A 19,880-nucleotide genomic window follows, 5' to 3' on the forward strand; every position below is an offset into this window, starting at 1 on the left:
AGTCCCTGGGCAGAGAGCTAGTAGAAGGCTCCAGCCCAGTTCATGGACATTGACTTCAGGAGTTTCCCCAAGGCCATTCCCCGAGCGACTTATCCCACTGTATGCCATACAGTCAGATACGTTTTGGCTAAATAGATCAAAATCCAGAGCATTAACCGGTCACTGCCTGCTCCATGGTTTCCTTCACTGTAACTGACATCTGCGCCAAAATCTAAATGTTCAAGATGAGAATACACCTTTAAGAGCAACAACGCTAACACATTTGAGTACAGTTAGCAATCCATGTTTAAATCGGACTTCTCTTTTCCAATTCCCAAACTGATTGTTTTTGTTGAACATTTGACTGCCCTCCTGTGGAAGGTCATACAAATTGTGTGTTTCCTGTTTTTCTTTATTGTTACTCAGGAGTTATTGCAGAAAGTAAGCATTTTTTATCTAGGTGGAATTGAACTTTTTCTACCTTAGAGAATTGGTATAGTGTATCTTTAAATATTATACAGTGTGCATTTACTTTTCTTTTAATAGAGGATTTAAAAATGTTCTGCAATTGTCTTGATTCCTTAAAATAGTTGAATGTGCGCACACAATCCCACCTAGAAGTGATTATTTTCAAGCTAGCCATGTGTGGGAGGGTTTCTATGGGTTGATCATTAAAAGATTTAGCAATCGCTCCACAAGCTGAAAGCTCTTAAGTGCAGGGTCCTCATTGTCTGTCTAATTTTTTGTATTTACAATTATCATCATGTAATTTTTGTTGATGATCATTGCTGTCCCTGATTTGTACAGTGTAGTAGACTGTTTCCACTGTATATTATAAGTTATTGGCTAAAAGGGCATTTTGTTTTTACTAAATGTAGCAGATATCTATTCTTTGTCCGCTGCCCACAACGTCCTAGAAGCTTTTATATTGATAGCATTTGTTTCAAATGCCGGTCTGTTAAAATTATTTTCCTACAGGTGGTTGCTTTGAATTATTAGCACGTGTTTTTTTACAATCTAAAACATTTTTTAGGCCTCATGCTCTCACATCCATGACCTTTTTATACGGCCACAAAAAAAAAAGATCCGCAAGACCTGGACCGCACACGGATGGCTTCTGTGTGCGGTTTGTTTTTTTGTAACGGACCATTGAATAGAATGGGCGAGACTGATCCGCAAAAACTGACAGGAATAAGACCTGCTCTGGGTTTTGTGGATCGGGCACATGGATCCGCAGAAAATGGGTTAGTGTGCTATCCCTTACAATTACAGTATAGCCAGCTTTTTTTTTTTTTTCCAGAATTAAAAAGCATAACTAAGTAAAATTATGTCTCAGTTGCAGGATGAAGAAAGGAGGCGGCAGCAGCAACTGGAAGAAATTCGCAAACGAGAAGCTGAAGAGTGCATGAGACAAGAGGAGGAGCGGAGTCATCAAGAAGAGGAGAGGACAAAGCGAGAAGCTGAAGAAAAGGTTTTGTAACATTTGCTTACAATGACAAGTTGATTTTGTGGAACATATAGCATTTGTATTTTTGGTTTTAGCTCTTATCCCAGTGTTTTTTCTGTTATTGTAGCAACTTAAGGCACAGTCCTGACTTTGTTACATTAAAAAGATTATAATCCAATAGCTCTGTTGTAAACTAGAATTTACATTGGCAGAATATGTTAAAGATGTTGTCCAATCCCAAAAAATTGATGGCTTATCCTTAGGATAGGCCATCAATATCTAATTGGTCGGGGTCCGACACCCGGGACCCCCACCGATCAGCTGTTTTTAATGGGCCGTACCGCTTGTACGAGCGCTGCTTCCCCTTCATTCCGGCCACTGCTCACACTGTGAATCGCCAACACAGCAGTAGCGGCGGTTCACAGTATTACAGCCTTCTCCCATTGGGATTGGGAAAAGGCTGTAATACTCTGAACCACCGCTACAGCCGTGTCGGCGATTCATAGTGTGAGCAATGAATGGGAAGCAGCGCACATACGAACACTGCGGCCCTTTCAAAACAGCTGATCGTGAGAGTCTGTGCAATGTTGATTCCGCAGTGCAACTAAATAGGATTTAAAAACTTCCTTTTACACTCTGCGGATTTAATCTGCCTAGAATTCAGCGCATACTGCAGGTTTTTAATGAAGCCGTAATAGCTATTCCAGATTGGTTTTCAAACCTAATGAACCCTGTTCACTTAAAATTTAGTCATTTAGGGTTCTGGTATCTAACTGAAACCCTGATGAAGAGCAGGTCAGCTGTGCATTGTCTATTTCCTGCTTTACCAACATTTTAGGCCTCATGCACACGACCGTGCTTGGCCCTTGATATATGGACCGCATGTCGGCCGCATTTCCCGAATCAAACACAGTTCAGAAAGATGGAGGTCCTAGCATCATAGTTATGTCTGATGCTAGGTGTGCCTGCTTCTCCTCGGAAATACTGTCCCATACTGTAATCATGTTTTCAGTACGGGACATTATTTCTGTGGGGAGGCAGGGACTCCTAGCATCATACATAACTAGGATGCTAGGAACTCCGGCTCCCTGAACGGTGTTCAGTCAGGGAAATGTGGCCGACATGCGGTCCCTATAAAACGGACCAAACACGGTCGTGTGCATGAGGCCTTAGGGTTTAGAAGAAAGGGTGTTAAGGTAAGTTTAAACCCCTTTTTGCAGAGCTTGTTTTTCTTTTAATCTATTTAATATCTGTCTGTTTTGTCTATATAATTTCTGAATACTGCAAATGTTTAATTGCAATTTTTATTTTTGGGTAGCAGAGGAGGCAAGAAGAAGAGTATTACAATCGCTTGGGAGCAGAGAGGCGTAGGCAACATGAGGAAGCAGAACGGAGAATGCTAGAGCCTGAAGAGCCTGGTCTGTACAGACCTCCACTTCCACAGGAATATGAACACCCATTCCAACCCCTCCCGTCTAACGCTCCACCTCCCCCTCCTCAGCGAAACACTTCCTACCTCAAAACACAGGCCCTTTCACCTGACACTGTTTACACTGCCAAGTTTGTTGCTTACACTGATGATGAGGAAGACACAAACCTAGCAGGTCAGGATAAGTACTTCAGCAAAAGAAACTCTTATGGTGACCACCTTCCACCGGCATCTAAGCCACAGCTGCCTGCTGCACGCCAACCTCGTCCTGTGTCTGATGGCATCTTTCTTTCAAACTCATTCCAGCCAACTGCAGCCAATGCCAACAGTACTGGTAAAAAAGGCCTGGCCCCTCCCATATCAAATAAACCGAGTTTTCTCCACGAAAGCATCTCCAAAGGTACAGTCTACAAAACATATAACTCCTCATTAAAAAATCTAAAACTTATCCCACTTTTTCTGAATTATAAACTTTAGGCTATCCTCAATTTCTATGATTTACCTTATTTACTTTTGTTGTTTTTTTTTCCCATTTCTGGCTCTTTTGATAAATCATGATTTCATTTTTCAGTCTTTTATTTTTTGTTTTTCAATTGAGATCCCTCCACTCTTAAACAAGTCAAATTCTCATAAGTCTTAGTTTTCTCTTCTAAATCAATTGAAGAAAAATTTACAAATTGAAGTACTGTTGGTTTTGGCTACAATGCTTTGCTTCGCCATCTGTTTCATTTAGGCCATATGCTGCTACCAAATGCTGCTAGCATGAGCTTTACTCATCCATGTGTTTTTTTCCCCCTGTTTAAGGTCATATGTACAGGGTGCATCCTAACTAGTTAACTATTTGAACTACAAATAGTTTAGTGTTCTTTTTCAAGTTTTTATAACTAGTTTACTTTAGTTTTCACTTTGTCATTCACATGTTCTTTAGGCCAGGATCACACACACGCAGCTTATTTGCAGTTTTTGGCTCAGAATTTTTCTTAGCCAACCACAGGAGTGGACACACAAAATGTAGGAAGGGTAAAAATAAAAGACTGATGCATCTCCGAAAACGACTACAAAAACTGTATGTGTGATCAGGGGCTTAACTAGGAAAGACTAAGTCCCATAGCAAACTTTTGAGTGGACCCCCACGACCAACATCCCAACAACCCCTGCCCGCCGATGAACATTTATCAGTTCTGTATGCAATGTAAAAATACAGCTAGGCCGTCTAATGCAGCTGTCCCCACCTTTTTTGCACCAAGTTTCATGCAAGAAATGTTTTCTAGGGACCGGCGGGTTCGAGGGGGTGTGGTGCGGTTGGTGGGGGTTAAGGTCCGTTCACACGTTGCGTAAATACCGCTGATTTTCCACAACGGAATTAGTTGCGGAAAATCCGCAGCATAATACAGTAGCAGCAAAGTGGATGAGAAAACAAATATCATCCACACGCTGCGTAAATAGTGAGCGGAGGAACGCTCAGAAATGTACATGCGGTGCAGAGTTTTATTCTGCAGCATGTCAATCTCATTCACACGCTGTCATCCATAGCAGTTGTTGCGTTTATTGCGGCGGAATCTCAGCGATTCCACCACAAGAACGCAACTCTGAAAAAAAACAAAAAACGTATACTTACCCAGAAGTCTTACTCCAGTCTGGCCTCCTGGGATGACGTTTCATACCATGTGACCGCAGTAGCGGCCCACGACTGATGCTGCAGCCTATGGGACGCCGAGACAAGAGCTTGCGTAGGCTGGTGCGATCCAGTGATGTCATTGCGCTAGCATGCGCAGGGATCCTGTCCCAGCGTTTTATATGCTGCAGGCCTTATGTGCCCTGTATCTAGTGAATGGCGGAGCAGCTGTGTGAGCACGGTGTGTGATCCTGACCTTAATCAACCAATATATATATTGTCTTTAGTATTGGCGAGTTTAGTAGACCAATATTGTGAATTTCAGTTAACACTTTAAATTGCTTTTCTGCAAATACATAACTGGAGCTGAGATATAAGCTGTAGATAATTTTTTTTTAATACAAAGTTTATATACGGATGTAGCCAAGTTTAACTTGACTCTGATATCTTCCAGCAGCGTGATATCACACAACAAAAGCCATTATAAAATTCCATGTAAAGTTTTCTGCCACTGTATTTAATGCGTTAAAAGTCAATATAAAGATGGCTACATCCGTATGTTGATGGATCCCATTCCAATTGAATCCATTCCGTTTCTTACCTTGCAGTCCCAAGCTTGCAGATTTGTTGCAGAAATGTCTGTCCCTACAACTGGTTTGTTAAAATCAACTGTGAAAACAACCCTTTTCAGATGTATAGAACACATTTTCAGTCGCCAAATATGTCTGCAGCAAATCTGCATCGTGTAAACAAGCTATAAACTGTTTTGATGTAAATGTAATGTCATGGAAATTAATGAGGCAGTGTTACTGTTCTCTGACTTTAACGGATTCTCAAGCTAAACAACTATTTTCTTTAGCTTTTTTTTATTAAGTAAATTTTTCTTTCAAGACTAAGTAAACCACAAAAATGTGCATTGTTCAGCCGCTGAATAGAGGTGGTGCGGCCCCCTCCAACAGCTCACCGGCCCCCCTGTGATACGATCGCGTGGTGCCGATGGTTATCATGGCAGCCTCCGGCAGGGCTTAACAAAGCATTTAAGGCCCTCCCACACACAAGCGTGTTTGGTCTGTGATACACGGTCTGTACGTCGGCTGCATCTCCCGGACCGAACACATTGCAAGGAGTGATCTATGACGCTAGTGTCACTGCCTCGCTGCGGGACAACTGTCCCGTACGGAAAACATTATTACAGTACGGGACAGTTGTCCCACAGCGAGGCAGTGACACCTAGCATCATAGATAAATATGGTGCTAGGAGCCCGGCTCCCTGCAGTGTGTTCAGTCCGGGAAATGCGGCCGACGTACGGACTGTATATCACGGACCAAACACGCTGGTGTGTGGGCAGCCTAAAGGTGACAATATACGGCAATGCATTAGTATTGCAGTGTATTGTACCAGCGATCTAGCGATTGCCGGTTCAAGTCCCCTAGGGGGACTAATAAAATGTGTAAAATAAAGTTAAATAATTTTTTTAGTAAAGAAAAAAAAAAAAAAAAAAACCTTGTTCCTCTAAAGTAATGTAAAAAATAACAAAATTGGTATTGCTGCATCCATAAATCTAAACTATTACAATATAGCATTATTTAACTCATACGGTAAATGCCGTATAAAGGAGAAAATATAAAACACCAGATTCGCTGTTTTTTTATCAAATTAGTGGTGAAAAAGTCATGGGTAACAAAAAATTGCAGCAATAAATGCCACAGCTCGTGCTTCAAACAATAAGCCTTCGCGCTGCTCAAGCGATGAAAAAATAAACTTGTGGCTTTCAGAATATGGCAGCAAAGTTGTTTTTTTTTCTTAACAAATATTTCCTTTTGTAAAAGGGGTTAAACATTAAAAAAAAACCTGTAGAAATTTGGTATTGTGATCGCATTGACCAGCAGAATAAAGTTAATTTGTTGTTTTTACTGCATGGTGAAAAACGTAAAAATGAAACCCAAAAGAAAATGGATGAATCAGAGTTTTTTCCAATTCCACCCCACATAGAAGTTTTTTTTTTCAGTTTCCCAGTACATTATTTGGTACTTTAAATGGTACCAATAGAAACTAGAACTCCTCCCGCAAAAAAAAAAGCCTTCACACCACTCTATTGATGGAAAAAATATAATAGTTATGGCTCATAGAAGCCGGGGAGTGTAAAACGAAAATCCAAACTAAAAAAATGGCTTGGACTTTCAGGGGTTAAAGAGGACATGTCTCCTCTTAGGACATGTCTATGTAATGCCTCATGCACACGACCGTAACTTTTATCCGCAATTACAGATCTGTAATTGCAGATAAAAATACGGATCCATTAATTTCTATGGCCCACGGACACCTTCCCGTATATTTACAGGTAAGTGCCTGGCCAAAGAAAAGACCTGCAAAAAACAGGACATGTCCTATTTTTTAAATTTGTGGACCGTTATCCTATAATTTATAATGTGAGCATGCCCCGCAAATGCGAGTGACAGTCTGCGGCCATGTGCATGAGGCCTTAGTAAATACTTGTTTTCCAAATGAAATAATTCTGGAACATATTCTCTTAGAACTCTGTGTTGTTAAGTTCTACTGTTATTCCTCCTAGAATTTTATGAATACATTCTAGGAGGAATAACAGAAGAACGGCACAACATCGTGCTATAAGAAAAGATGCTCCAGAATTGTTATTTCATGTGAATATAAGTATTTACTAAAACAGACCGATCAGTAGAGGTGTATGATCGTAAAGAGCTGAAATTAAATGCAAGTGATTTTGTAATCTTGGTAAAACCATTTAAAGAGGCTCTGTCACCAGATTATAAATGCCCTATCTGCTACATAATCTGATCGGCGCTGTAATGTAGATAACAGTGGTTTTTATTTGGAAAAACAATCATTTTTGAGCAAGTTATGAGCAATTTTAGATTTATGCTAATTCGTTTCTTAATAGACAACTAGGTGTGTTTTTACTTTTTACCAACTGGGCGTTGTACAGAGGAGTGTATGACGCTGACCAATCAGTGACTAATCAGTGTCATACACTTCTCATTGTTCCAGCGTGATTGTGCAGTGAATGAAGCTGGGCTGGAACTACCTTGTGTCTTGTTGTTGTGCTCAGACTTACCGTGGTGGTGGACCTGTGACATGAAACAGTCTTCCACAACCTCACCTTTTTAGCAGAGTTTGGCTGTCCCTCACCCACTTTTAAGCCTTCTACACAGCTGTTTCTGTTACAGTTAATGACTGGAGTTTCAACCTACATATAAAAAAGTTGATCATTTATCACCTGTTAAGACTATAATCTTACAAAATCCATGACATCTACAAGTGTACTTGGCAGATTTGATCCTGTTTTTGAGGCGAAAGGGTTGTCCCACCAAATGTTGATTTTGATTTAGATTTCTCTTCTGTTCATTCACTTTGTATTTTGTTAACTGGTTCCCGACCGCTGGCTGTGTTTTTACGGCCAGCAGTCAGGGTCCTTAAAACCCGAGCCATAGACTTTTTACGGCTCGGGTTTTAACTTGAATGTCGGGTCTCCGGCTGTCAGTGACTGCCGGGGACCCTGAGGAGAGGATGGAAGCAGCTTTCGTTGCTTTTGTCTTCTCCGATGTCTTTTTACACAGCGCTCAATGAACGCTGTGTATAGGAATAGACAGCAGCAGCGGCGCTGTCTTTATTCGTCCCGGTGATCATGGTCACATGATCGCCGGGTGCCGTTACTGACAGACTGCTGCTGGGTCTTACAAGACCCAGCACAGCCCTATTAGTGACAATCGTCACTATGAGAGGGCTGATTTCCCCTGTAACTGGGGCTGTGCAGCCCCAGTTACAGGGAAAAAGCCTGTTGTAAGAGAAAGGAAAAAAAATATATATAAAGTTCCCCAAAGGTCTTTTTTGACCTTTGCACTTGACTTTACTATTTTTTTTATTACTGTGGTCTGTCCCTCAATTTTTTTTTTAATAATAAATACACATAAAATACCCACCCCAAAAAAAAACCTTCCCCCCCCCCCCCCCCGCCGATCATTTTTGTAACGCTAGCGCTGACCCAATTACCCTAATATAGACATGTAATATATTCAAATTTACGGTAGACAATGACGATCACAAATAAAAGGTCTATTTTAGGGTAAAACTATGTTATTACTGAAAACGTAAAAAAGCATATTTTTTTACTATTATTTTCAAACTTTATGAATAAAAATTCTCAAATAGCAAAAAAGGTGTGTATAAAAACGATAAAAAAAGAAACCTGCATTGTCTACGGAAAAAACATCGCAAAAATCACGTAGTTAGCCCAACAAATAAAAAAGTTATAGCCATTTCACTAACACGTGCTAAAAAGGGCTAAAAGAGGCTCTGTCACCAGATTCTCAAATTCCCATCTCCTATAGCATGTGATCGGCGCTGCAATGTAGAGAACAGTAATGTTTTTTGTTTTTTTTTAAAACTTTCATTTTTGGCCAAGTTATGGGCTATTTTATATATATATATATATATATATATATATATATATATATATATATATATATATGCAAATGAGGTTTGAAATGGACAACTGGGCGTGTTTTTTTTCGTTATGTCCAACTGGGCGTGTATTGTGTATTGTGTTTTTAACTGGGCGTGTTTACGTGTATGACGCTGACCAATTAGTGACCAGTCAGCATCATACACTCCTCGTTAATCTCTGTTTATGTGGCTGCACATCGCTGCTGTGTAAATAAATGTAGAGGAGTGTATGATGCTGACTGGTCACTGATTGGTCAGCGTCATACACGTAAACACGCCCAGTTAAAAACACAATACACGCCCAGTTGGACATGACGAAAAAAAACGCCCAGTTGTCCATTTCAAACCTCATTTGCATATATATAAAATAGCTCATAACTTGGCCAAAAATGAACGTTTTAAAAAAAAACAAAAAACGTTACTGTTATCTACATTGCAGCGTCGATCACATGCAATAGGAGATAGGGATTTGAGAATCTGGTGACAGAGCCTTTTAAACGGTGTCTGGTCCTGAAGAGTCAAAATAGCCCGGTACTGAACTGGTTAATTGATAAAAAAAACTATTAACACTTCATTTTTTTTTTTTTTACTAAATGGGTTCTTCAGCTCTGTATATACAATAGAAGAAAGAGCAGCTGATGTAGCCGGTGCCAGTGCTGTTAATATTTCAGTTGATATACTGAATTGGATGAATGTAGATATGGTGCAAGCTAAATTAAATAAAATAAACGTACAAAAGGCCCCGGGACCAGATGGGTTACAGTTCAGTTATTTCTGTCCCCCTCTTCATAATATTTAGAGATTCTCTAGAGACTGGTATAGTGCCAAGGGACTGGCGCAGGGCAAATGTGGTGCCTATTTTCAAAAAGGGCTCCAGGTCTTCCCCAGGTAATTATAGACCAGTAAGCTTAACATCCATTGTGGGGAAAATGTTTGAGGGGCTATTAAGGGACTATAATACTCATAATACTATTTATTGTCAAATAATTCTGTGACCGCCAGCACGTTTTTACGAAGGACAGAAGTTGACAAACCAACCTGATTTTGTTTTTATGAAGAGGTGAGCAGAAGCCTAGACAGAGGGGCCGCTGTGGATATAGTGTTTTTGAACTTTGCAAAGGCATTTGACACTGTCCCTCATAGACGTCTAATGGGTAAATTAAGGACTATAGGTTTAGAAAGTATAGTTTGTAATTGGATACGGTCCTTGAGCCAATTCTCAATACAGAGATTTGTGGTCAATGATTCCTACTCCGAATGGTCCCCGGTTATAAGTGGTGTACCCCAGGGTTCAGTGCTGGGACCACTATTATTCAACTTATTTATTAATGATATAGAGGATAGGATTAATAGCACTATTTCTATTTTTGCAGATGACACCAAGCTATGTAATATAGTCCAGACTATGGAAGATGTTTGTGAATTGCAAGCGGATTTAAACAAAATAAGTGTTTGGGTGTCCACTTGGCAAATTAAGTTTAATGTAGATAAATGTAAAGTTATGCACCTGGGTACGAACAACCTGCACGCATCATATGTCCTAGGGGGAGCTACACTGGGGGAGTCACTTGTTGTGAAGGATCTGGGTGTACGTGTAAATCATAAACTAAATAACAGCATGCAATGTCAATCAGCTGCTTCAAAGGCCAGCAAGATATTGTCGTGTATTAAAAGAGGCATGAACTCGCGGGACAGGAATATAATATTACCACTTTACAAAGCATTAGTGAGGCCTCATCTTGAATATGACGTATAGTTCTGGGCTCCAATTCATAGAAAGGATGCCCTGGAGTTGGAAAGAATACAATGATGCAACGAAGCTAATAAGGGGCATGGAGAATCTAAGTTATGAGGAAAGATTAAAAGAACGAAACCTATTTAGCCTTGAAAAAAGACAACTAAGGGGGGGCATGATTAATTTATATAAATATGTGAATGGCACATACAAAAAATTATGGTGAAATCCTGTTCCATGTAAAACCCCCTCAAAAAACAAGGGGGCACTTCCTCCGTATGGAGAAAAAAAGGTTCAATCTGCATAGACAAGCCTTCTTTACTGTGAGAACTGTGAATCTATGAAATAGTCTACCGCAGGAGCTGGTCACAGCAGGAACAGAACATGTTTAGATAATTTTCTAGAATGAAAAAATATCAGCTCCTATATCAATGTGTTGAAATTTTAGCCATTCCCTTTTCCCATCCCTTGTTTGAACTTGATGGACATGTCTTTTTTTTAACCATACCAACATATGTAACTGTGTCGACACAACCTTGCTGCTTAAAGAAAACTTATACCCTATATCAGGTGTTTATTATAAACATGTCATTTTCTGTTTCCCTTTAAGCACTTTAGGAGTTAACACGACAAATAGTTGTATTTCTGATTAGTTCACAACCACTTAATGGTTTTCAAGACTTCAAACCTAGTAATTTAAATAATTTATAATTTATTTATTTATTTTTTTATGGCAAATTGATGATTGGACCCGAAAAATGGAGCACACTGCAATTCTGGTTTGTTTAAAAAAACAAAACACCCTGTTATGCGATTTGGATTGGTTGCTCTAGATTTTCGGGTTTTCATTTGTGTTCGTAGACTTCCCCCATTGTTGCATAAGACGAATATTGCTATTACTGATGTGCAAAATTAAGCTGTGGTAAACAAGTCAATTCAGGATTCTGACGCTAATGTGTTTTAATATTCAATTAAGAATAGATGAAGATTATTTTAGTTGCATAAAATAAATTTTCTCTTAAACCGTTTTTTTATGATCAGGGTTAAATTCTTACACTGGATCAGCAGGTGGGATAGTTGGAAACACTGAAACATACAAGGATTTAAGAGACAAAAAATTAAAAAGGTAAACAAGTGTATGTATTTGTTTTTCATATTTTTGGGCTGGTTCACCTTGTTTCTAAATGAATTTTGTTTTGTACAGCCAGGAAGGTGATACGACGAATACTGGTGCAGCCCCAGAAAGCTTGACTTTTAAGGAACGTCAGCGTCTTTTCTCCCAAGGCCAAGATGTTTCAAACAAAGTAAAAGCTTCCCGCAAACTAATGGAACTGGAGAATGAGCTAAATACAAAATAGTTATGTATGATGTCCTCAAAGGGCATCTTATGGATTTATAGTTTGAAAATCTTCTTAATTATAAGACTCTGGATAAGGGGTGTTGGTTAAAGGTGTGTAAAGGGGAGAACTATAAATATATTTTTTCTGTAAAGAGCAACTTTATGATTCATTTATTCTGAGACTGTTCATTTAAATGTAGAAATAATGCAATAGTAAGGAGCATTTTTCCAACTTAAAGTTTTGAAAATTAAGATACTTATATATCCACATGTGTGTGTGTATATACATATATATATATATATATATATATATATAATTTTGATTGTAAGTTTTACATGACAACTGACTATTTTACAGGATATTACCATGTCGCTTGTTTTCGAGTGCAAAGTGGTTTCTCTAGACAGGAAAACAAATCTATAAAATCGGAATATTCATTCTTCCACACCTCAAATTACATATTTTACCATATTAGTTTATACATATATGAAATGGCTAAAAATTCGCACAATAGTGAAGTGTAAAATCACAGTTAAAAATAAAATACCACTAGGTGGACGGGGTATAGTTTTTTTTTTTAATGGCAGATTCTGACTGCTCTGAGCCTGAGAACAGAAAGTAAGATCGTTTTTCTGTATCCATTTTTATTAGTGAAACATATGAAGGACCGGAGTGTTTACAGTGTTCTATGTGTATTTTACCTTAAGAGCATATGAGGTTCATGGAGCCATTCTGCAGAATTTTTCCCTTACAAATAGGAATAAATTTTTGAAGTTTTAGTCATTAAAGATGTATTTCAATTGCTTGCTTCAATGATCTGCTGATCACTTAGATGTCCAGGTCATTTGTACAAAACTTGTGACTATTATGTAAAACAAGTAAACAGGTGATAATGAAAATGGATATATTCATTGTAGGTCAATCAGTGTTTTAGAATTCTCATTGAAATGGTATTTCGTCGTATTACTTTATTAAAATAAAGGAAAGGAGCTCTGGTGTTTTGAAAAATATCTTCGCAGCAGCTGCCAAGTTTTAATAATAATTTACACTTTAAACTTATTTCATCTTCAATATGGGTTCTATTAAAAACTACCACATACAGGAATATTTAGGTCCAAACTCTGTGGATTTATTTCATATAATGTTTTTAAAGTGGTCGGAGCTCTGTTTTGCAGCCATCACAAGGGGGAGCTTTGATGGACAAGTTCCATCATTTTGATGGAATCAATAGCGCAGTCATCTGTGCTATTGGTCCTGTCAAGAACGACGAAACCCTGTCACAACGGTCACAGACAGAAACCATTAGCTAGGTTTCCGTCATCATTGAAGCTTAGGATTCCGTTTGCCTTTCCGTTGAGTAGTTAACCCGACGTAAGCCTCCGACGGAACCCCTCAACGGAAGGGCAACGGTGATGTGAACAGTGCCTTAAACTGTTCATTTGATTACTGTTGACACTACATTTTATAATACTTACAGTACATTTTTAAAAAAATTATCGTTTCTCAAGACTAATGCTGTTTGGCCATACACTACAGGGATTTAGATAATTTTATTTGTATAATATTTAATGTTAACACTGATTTCACTAAGATCTTAATAATAAGCTGTAAGCTTGTTACTTTTATATTACAGGAAAATGTCCAACTGGTTTGGTTGGATAAAGCTAATTCGCTACAGAATTCTGCATGTTACCATAAGAAACCAGCTCAATCTGACAATTTATAATTAATTCTATTTTGTGTGATCGAACAATACAAACATTAAATCTAACTTCTAGCCGATTTAAAGTCTATGTAAACCTTTGATTGCAGGGCATTTTTTTTTAAATCAGGTCAGTTTGTTTGGTGTAACTTTATAGTTTTTATTAAAAATCCATTTTACTTTTTGAGATACAGCTGCTCTGTATTCTGAATAGAGAGCAGTTTTATCCTTCTCTATGACCTGAATCAGTCAGTCCCGCGGAACTGACAGATTGCAGGTGGATCCGCTGACACTGAACCAATCACATCTAAGTTATAAACTTCGATATGATCGTTTACAGGTGGATCCGGTGTGTCAGGATTTAGTGCTAGATACGGCTGTTCTGCGTAGAGAATACAGAGCAGCTGTATCTAAAAAAAAGTTAAACTAATCTTTAGTAAAAACTATTTAGAAAGTTACACCAAGCACACTGACTAAAAAAAAAATCCCTGCAAAGGTTTACATAGCCTTTAAGATATGATGCTGGTCTCTAGTACTGCAACATTGTAGTCTTGAGAAAGATTAGAAGTTAGCACTGTTGTCTTTCAGCACTTGAAGACCTGGGTTCAAATCCGATCAAGGACAAAATCTTCAGGTAGTTTGTATATTCTACCCATGTTTGAATGGATTTCCTTCGGGTACTTCAGTTTCCTATCACACTCCAAAATGTACAAATCGGGTCCTTAAATTGTGAGCCCCACTGGGGACAGCAAACGAGGACACCTTCTGTACAGCAATGTGGAACATCTTGGCGTTATATAACAAACAGAAATAAATAAGTAAACTATACTGTTGAGATAAATAATGTTGCTTAAATTGAGACAATGGGTCTACGCCAAATACTGAATAGCTCAATTGAGGTTCAGACCAGATTTTAGAAACTGTAAAAGAGAGAGTTGTCATTAATAGCATCAAGAAACTCGAGACATGATGGTATTACAACTCCACTAAAATTATATATCCATCGCCAACTACAGAAGACTGGCGATTTAGATCGAAAGTAAATAGCACATCCATGTCACACTGTACGTTTTGCCAGGTAGCCCGTAAAGTCTATGGACACCTTTTCAATGTGTTTTTTGGTTTGTTAATTGCATTGTTCTGATTTTGTGGTAAAACATATATGTTAATAAAAATTTGTGGGGAAATAATTAACTACTTGCTTGTGCAGCCTGCATATATTCAAATACATTGCTCTGTTACCTTCCCAGTCAAATCCAATCTTTAGCCCGTCTATGACCACTCAGGAGTGGAGACAAACGCTCATTTTTGCTGAATGATGATCATTCAGCTTATATGAGCACTTTAGAGAGGTCTTTATTAGAAAAAATAATGTAACGCCCTATTATCAAAATGTATTTTTACCCCAGCATCAGTACAATGCAAAAAAAAAAATAAAAAAAAATTCAAAGCCTTTAAATTAAAACCGCAATCTAAACCGCTTTTTTTCCGTACAATGTCATTTTTGCTGTTGCACAATGATGGTTTTCACATGAGAGCTGGTTAAGAGTGTTAAAATGGGAATTCTTTTCTTTGTTCCTTTTTTGTAAGAAAATACGATCTAAAATATGGGCACATTCCTGTTCTGATAAAAAAGTAAATAACATTGCTTCAGAATTTCTGAGAGTATTGCATTTTAAAAGGTGACCATCCAATGCAATGAGTTTTATTACCTCGTGTTATTTCTGACTCTATCCTTCACACACACACTGCCTGATAGTCAGGCAAATTATAATTCTGTTTGTTGCATTATCATTAGAATTACTTAAAGGTGAAAATAAATTAAGTATATTTTTCTTTTCGGTTTTAAATGCTTGTTTCTTAGCAAAAAAATTCAAACATCGGAAGCGTCACTTATCTTTGTCATACAGCATACTTTTCATAATCGTTCCTCATTAAAAACTTCAACTGCTGTAATTTCCTATTTCTACTGTATTTTACTTGCAAACTATTTTAATAAAGTTTGTATGTAATTAGGCGTTTTGATTTTAGTTTTTATTCTATATTTGTCTTGGTAGCATTGCAATACATAAATATGCAACAAAAGTTGTAAACTGTAAATATATGTGGATACAGGCATCCTTGTATTTGTCATCGCTAAATGAGTTCAGATCATTAGAGCTGCATTTACATACACAGATTTTTTACTAATTTTTAAACAATTTTACAAGATTGAGGTTTGAAAATGATCATCTCTGATCTATAGAATATATATTAATAATTATAATTCATGCTTAAAAAATGTTCTTAGTCATTAGTGGTTTCAGTCAAGAAAAATGCATGTTGAGCAATGATAATGCGCAATATTTCTCTTGCAAACATTTTGTAGGCCTGCTGAGCTGTAGTGGTGGAAGCTCGCATGCTGACATATTTAAAGGCTATGTACACCTTTTGAAAGCGTTATTTTTATATATATATATATATATATAAATATATATATATATATATATATATATATTACACACACTACCGTTCAAAAGTTTAGGGTCACTTAGAAATTTCCTTATTTTTGCAAGAAAAGCACAGTTTTTTCCAATGAAGATAACATTAACAATGTATAGAGTGTATTTCTGATTAATTTAATGTGCTAAATGACTATTCTAGCTACACACGTCTGGTTTTTAATGCAATATCTACATAGGTGTATAGAGGCCCATTTCCAGCAACCATCACTCCAGTGTTCTAATGGTACATTGTGTTTGCTAACTGTGTTAGAAGGCTAATGGATGATTAGAAAACACTTGAAAACCCTTGTGCAATTATGTTAGCACCGCTGTAAACAGTTTTGCTGTTTAGAGGAGCTATAAAACTGACCTTCCTTTGAGCTAGTTGAGAATCTGGAGCATTACATTTGTGGGTTCGATTAAACTCTCAAAATGGCTAGAAAAAGAGAACTTTCATGTGAAACTCGACAGTCTATTCTTGTTCTTAGAAATGAAGGCTATTCCAATGCGAGAAATTGCCAAGAAACTGAAGATTTCCTACAACGGTGTGTACTACACCCTTCAGAGGATAGCACACACAGGCTCTAACCAGAGTAGAAAGAGAAGTGGGTGGCCCCGCTGCACAACTGAGCAACAAGACAAGTACATTAGAGTCTTTAGTTTGAGAAATAGACGCCTCACAGGTCCTCAACTGGCAGCTTCATTAAATAGTACCCGCAAAACGCCAGTGTCAACATCTACAGTGAAGAGGCGACTCCGGGATGCTGGCCTTCATGGCAGAGTGGCAAAGAAAAAGCCATAACTGAGACGCTCTAATAAAAGGAAAAGATTAACCCCTTAACGCTCCATGACCTACTATTAGGTCATGCTAACTGTAGCGTTCGCGCTCAGTGACCTAATAGTAGGTCATGGAGTAAACACGGCGCCGTTCGCGCGGGGCGCGTTCATGAGCTGTGATAGCTGCTGTTTCCGACAGCAGACTATCACTGCTCAATGTGCCGGGACCGATCGCGGAGCTCCCACGTCGATTAACCCCTCAGAAGCTGCGTTCAATAGCGATCGCGGCTTCTTAGGGGTTAATCCGCCATCGCCGGCCTGCTACGCGATAGCGGCCGGCGATGGTGACTATGGCAACCGGACACCAAACAATGGCGTCCGGCTATTCCATAGACGGAAGCCTAGTGGGTCCTGACAACGTCAGGACCCACTATGCTTGCTGTCAGTGAGTAGCTGACAGTTCTAATACACTGCACTACGCATGTAGTGCAGTGTATTAGAATTGCGATCAGGGCCTCCTGCCCTCAAGTCCCCTAGTGGGACAAAGTAATAAAGTAAAAAAAACGTTAAAAAAAGATGTGTAAAAATAAGAAAATAAAAGTTCTAAAAGTATTAAAAGTAAAATTCCCACTTTTTCCCTTATCAGTCCTTTATTATTAATAAAAATATATAAACAAACAAATAAACTGTACATAATTGGTATCGCCGCGTCCGTAACGGCCTGAACTACAAAATTATTTTGTTATTTATCCCGCACGGTGAACGCCGTAAAAAAAAATATTAATAAACCGAACCACAATCACAATTGTTTGGTCACTTCACCTCCCAAAAAATGGAATAAAAAGAGATCAAAAAGTCGCATGTACCGAAAAATGGTACTGATTGAAACTACAGTTCGTTACGCAAAAAATAAGTCCTCGCACGGCTTTATTGATTGAAAAATAAAAACGGTATGGCTCTTAGAATAAGGCAACACAAAAAGTAAATGATTGTTTATAAAACGTATTTTATTGTGCAAACGCCATAAGACATAAAAAAAAACTATAAACATCTGGTATCGCCGTAATCGTATCGCCCCGCAGAATAAAGTGAATATGTCATTTATAGCGCACGGTGAACGCTGTAAAAAAAAAAGTATACAAAAACAATAGTAGAATTGCTGTTTATTAGTCACCACGCCACCTAAAAATAGAATAAAAACTGATCAAAAAGCCGCATGCACCCCAAGAAAACTACAATGGATTCCTCAAGGGGTCTAGTTTCCAAATTGGGGTAACTTTTGGGGGGTTTCCAATGTTTTGGCACCACAAGACCTCTTCAAATCGGACATGGTGCCTAATAAAAAAGAGGCCTCAAAATCCGCTAGGTGCTCCTTTGCTTCGGAGGCCGGTGCTTCGGTCCATTACCGCACTAGGGCCACATGTGGGATATTTCTCAAAACTGCAGAATCTGGGCAATACGTGTTAATTTGTGTTTCTCTGATAAATCCTTTTGTGTTATAAAAAAAATGGTATAAAAAGAGTAAATTTCACCTCTACTTTGCTCTAAATTTCTGTGAAACACCTAAAGGTTTCATAAACTTTCTAAATGCTGTTGTGAATACTTTGAGGGGTCTAGTTTCTAAAATGGGGTGTTTGATAGGGGTTTCTAATATATGGGCCCCTCAAAGCAACTTCAGAACTGAACTGGAACCTAAAAAAATAAATAAATGAGGCAATACTTCGCTTCTTACATTATACTGATAATGAGCCGTGCCCACCCCGAGATTACCCCAGTTTTGACCGTTTGTATAAACGGAGACCCCTATTAGACCGTTTCAGTGCCCGGTTTTCCCAAGCATACACCCCCGAGAAGTGTTTTTCTATTGATGAGTCCCTGGTACATTTTAAAGGGAGGGTTCAATTCCGCCAGTACCTGCCGGGTAAGAGGGCAAGGTATGGCGTGAAGATGTATAAGCTGTGCGAGAGTGCATCAGGGAATACCTACAGATTTAGGATATATGAAGGAAAGGCCACCCCCAAACCAGACTGCATCCTGGACTACAATAGGTACATGGGAGGGATGGACTTGTCAAATCAAGTCCTGAAGCCCTACAGCGCCATGCGGTGTGGTATAAGAAGCTGGCCAGGCACATCATACAGATGGCATTGTACAATGCGTACCTGCTACGTCGATGTGCAGGCCAGAGGGGAACTTTCCTGGAATTTCAAGATCTAATCTTTAGGGACCAGGAAGGGGGGGCACCCAGTACTTCTGGAAGCGAGGCCACACGCATCGTACCAGGGCAACACTTTCCAGGAGAAGTTCCCCAAACCGGTGGAAAGGGAAAGAGTCAAAAGAGGTGCAGAGTCTGCTATAAGAGGGGGATAAGGAAGAACACAATATATCAATGTGACACGTGTCCCGAAAAACCAGGGCTCTGTATCAAAGATTGTTTTAAAATGTATCATGCATCCCTTGATTTTTAATTTACCCTGATGCACTCCGCACAGCTTACCCCCCTCATCTTTCCCTTCTGAGCCCTGCCGTATGCCCAGGCAGCTGATAACAGCCACATGTAGGGTATTGCCGTACCCAGGAGAACCCACATTACAATTTAAGGGGTGTATATCTCCGGTGGCGCATGCTGGGCACACTATATTGGACACTGAAATGGCATATATATATATAAAATTGCAAATCTCACACTGCACCATCTGCTGCGCATTATCTTTTACACAGTACCTGTGGGGTCAAAATGCCCACTACACCTCTAGATGAATGTCTTAAGGGGTGTAGTTTTTAAAATGGGGTCACTTCTCGGGGGTTTCAACTGTACTGGTACCTCAGGGGCTTCTGCATACATGACTTAGCACCAGAAAAGCTCCAGTAGGCCAAATGGTGGTCCTTTTCT

At 38.8% G+C, this 19,880-nt stretch overlaps 1 protein-coding gene across 25 annotated transcripts in view; it reads left to right on the plus strand.

Moving 5' to 3' along the window:
• Window positions 1-15,704, plus strand: part of AFDN (afadin, adherens junction formation factor) — a 529,325-nt gene extending 513,621 nt beyond the window's left edge. For 7 of the 25 annotated variants that reach the window (XM_075862614.1, XM_075862618.1, XM_075862617.1 and 4 more), the window contains 4 exons: window positions 1,316-1,450; window positions 2,745-3,255; window positions 11,727-11,811; window positions 11,890-15,704. In XM_075862614.1, the coding sequence (XP_075718729.1) occupies window positions 1,316-1,450; window positions 2,745-3,255; window positions 11,727-11,811; window positions 11,890-12,043 (885 nt within the window). In that variant the 3' untranslated portion in view covers window positions 12,044-15,704. Of the gene's footprint in view, window positions 1-1,315; window positions 1,460-2,744; window positions 3,256-11,726; window positions 11,812-11,889 lie in introns of those variants that run through there. The other 18 variants (XM_075862627.1, XM_075862629.1, XM_075862634.1 and 15 more) reach the window with 8 other exon arrangements.
• The last annotated feature ends 4,176 nt before the right edge of the window (window positions 15,705-19,880 follow it).

Source organism: Rhinoderma darwinii, chromosome 4, assembly GCF_050947455.1.
Source record: "Rhinoderma darwinii isolate aRhiDar2 chromosome 4, aRhiDar2.hap1, whole genome shotgun sequence".
NCBI classification, from domain to species: domain Eukaryota; kingdom Metazoa; phylum Chordata; class Amphibia; order Anura; family Rhinodermatidae; genus Rhinoderma; species Rhinoderma darwinii.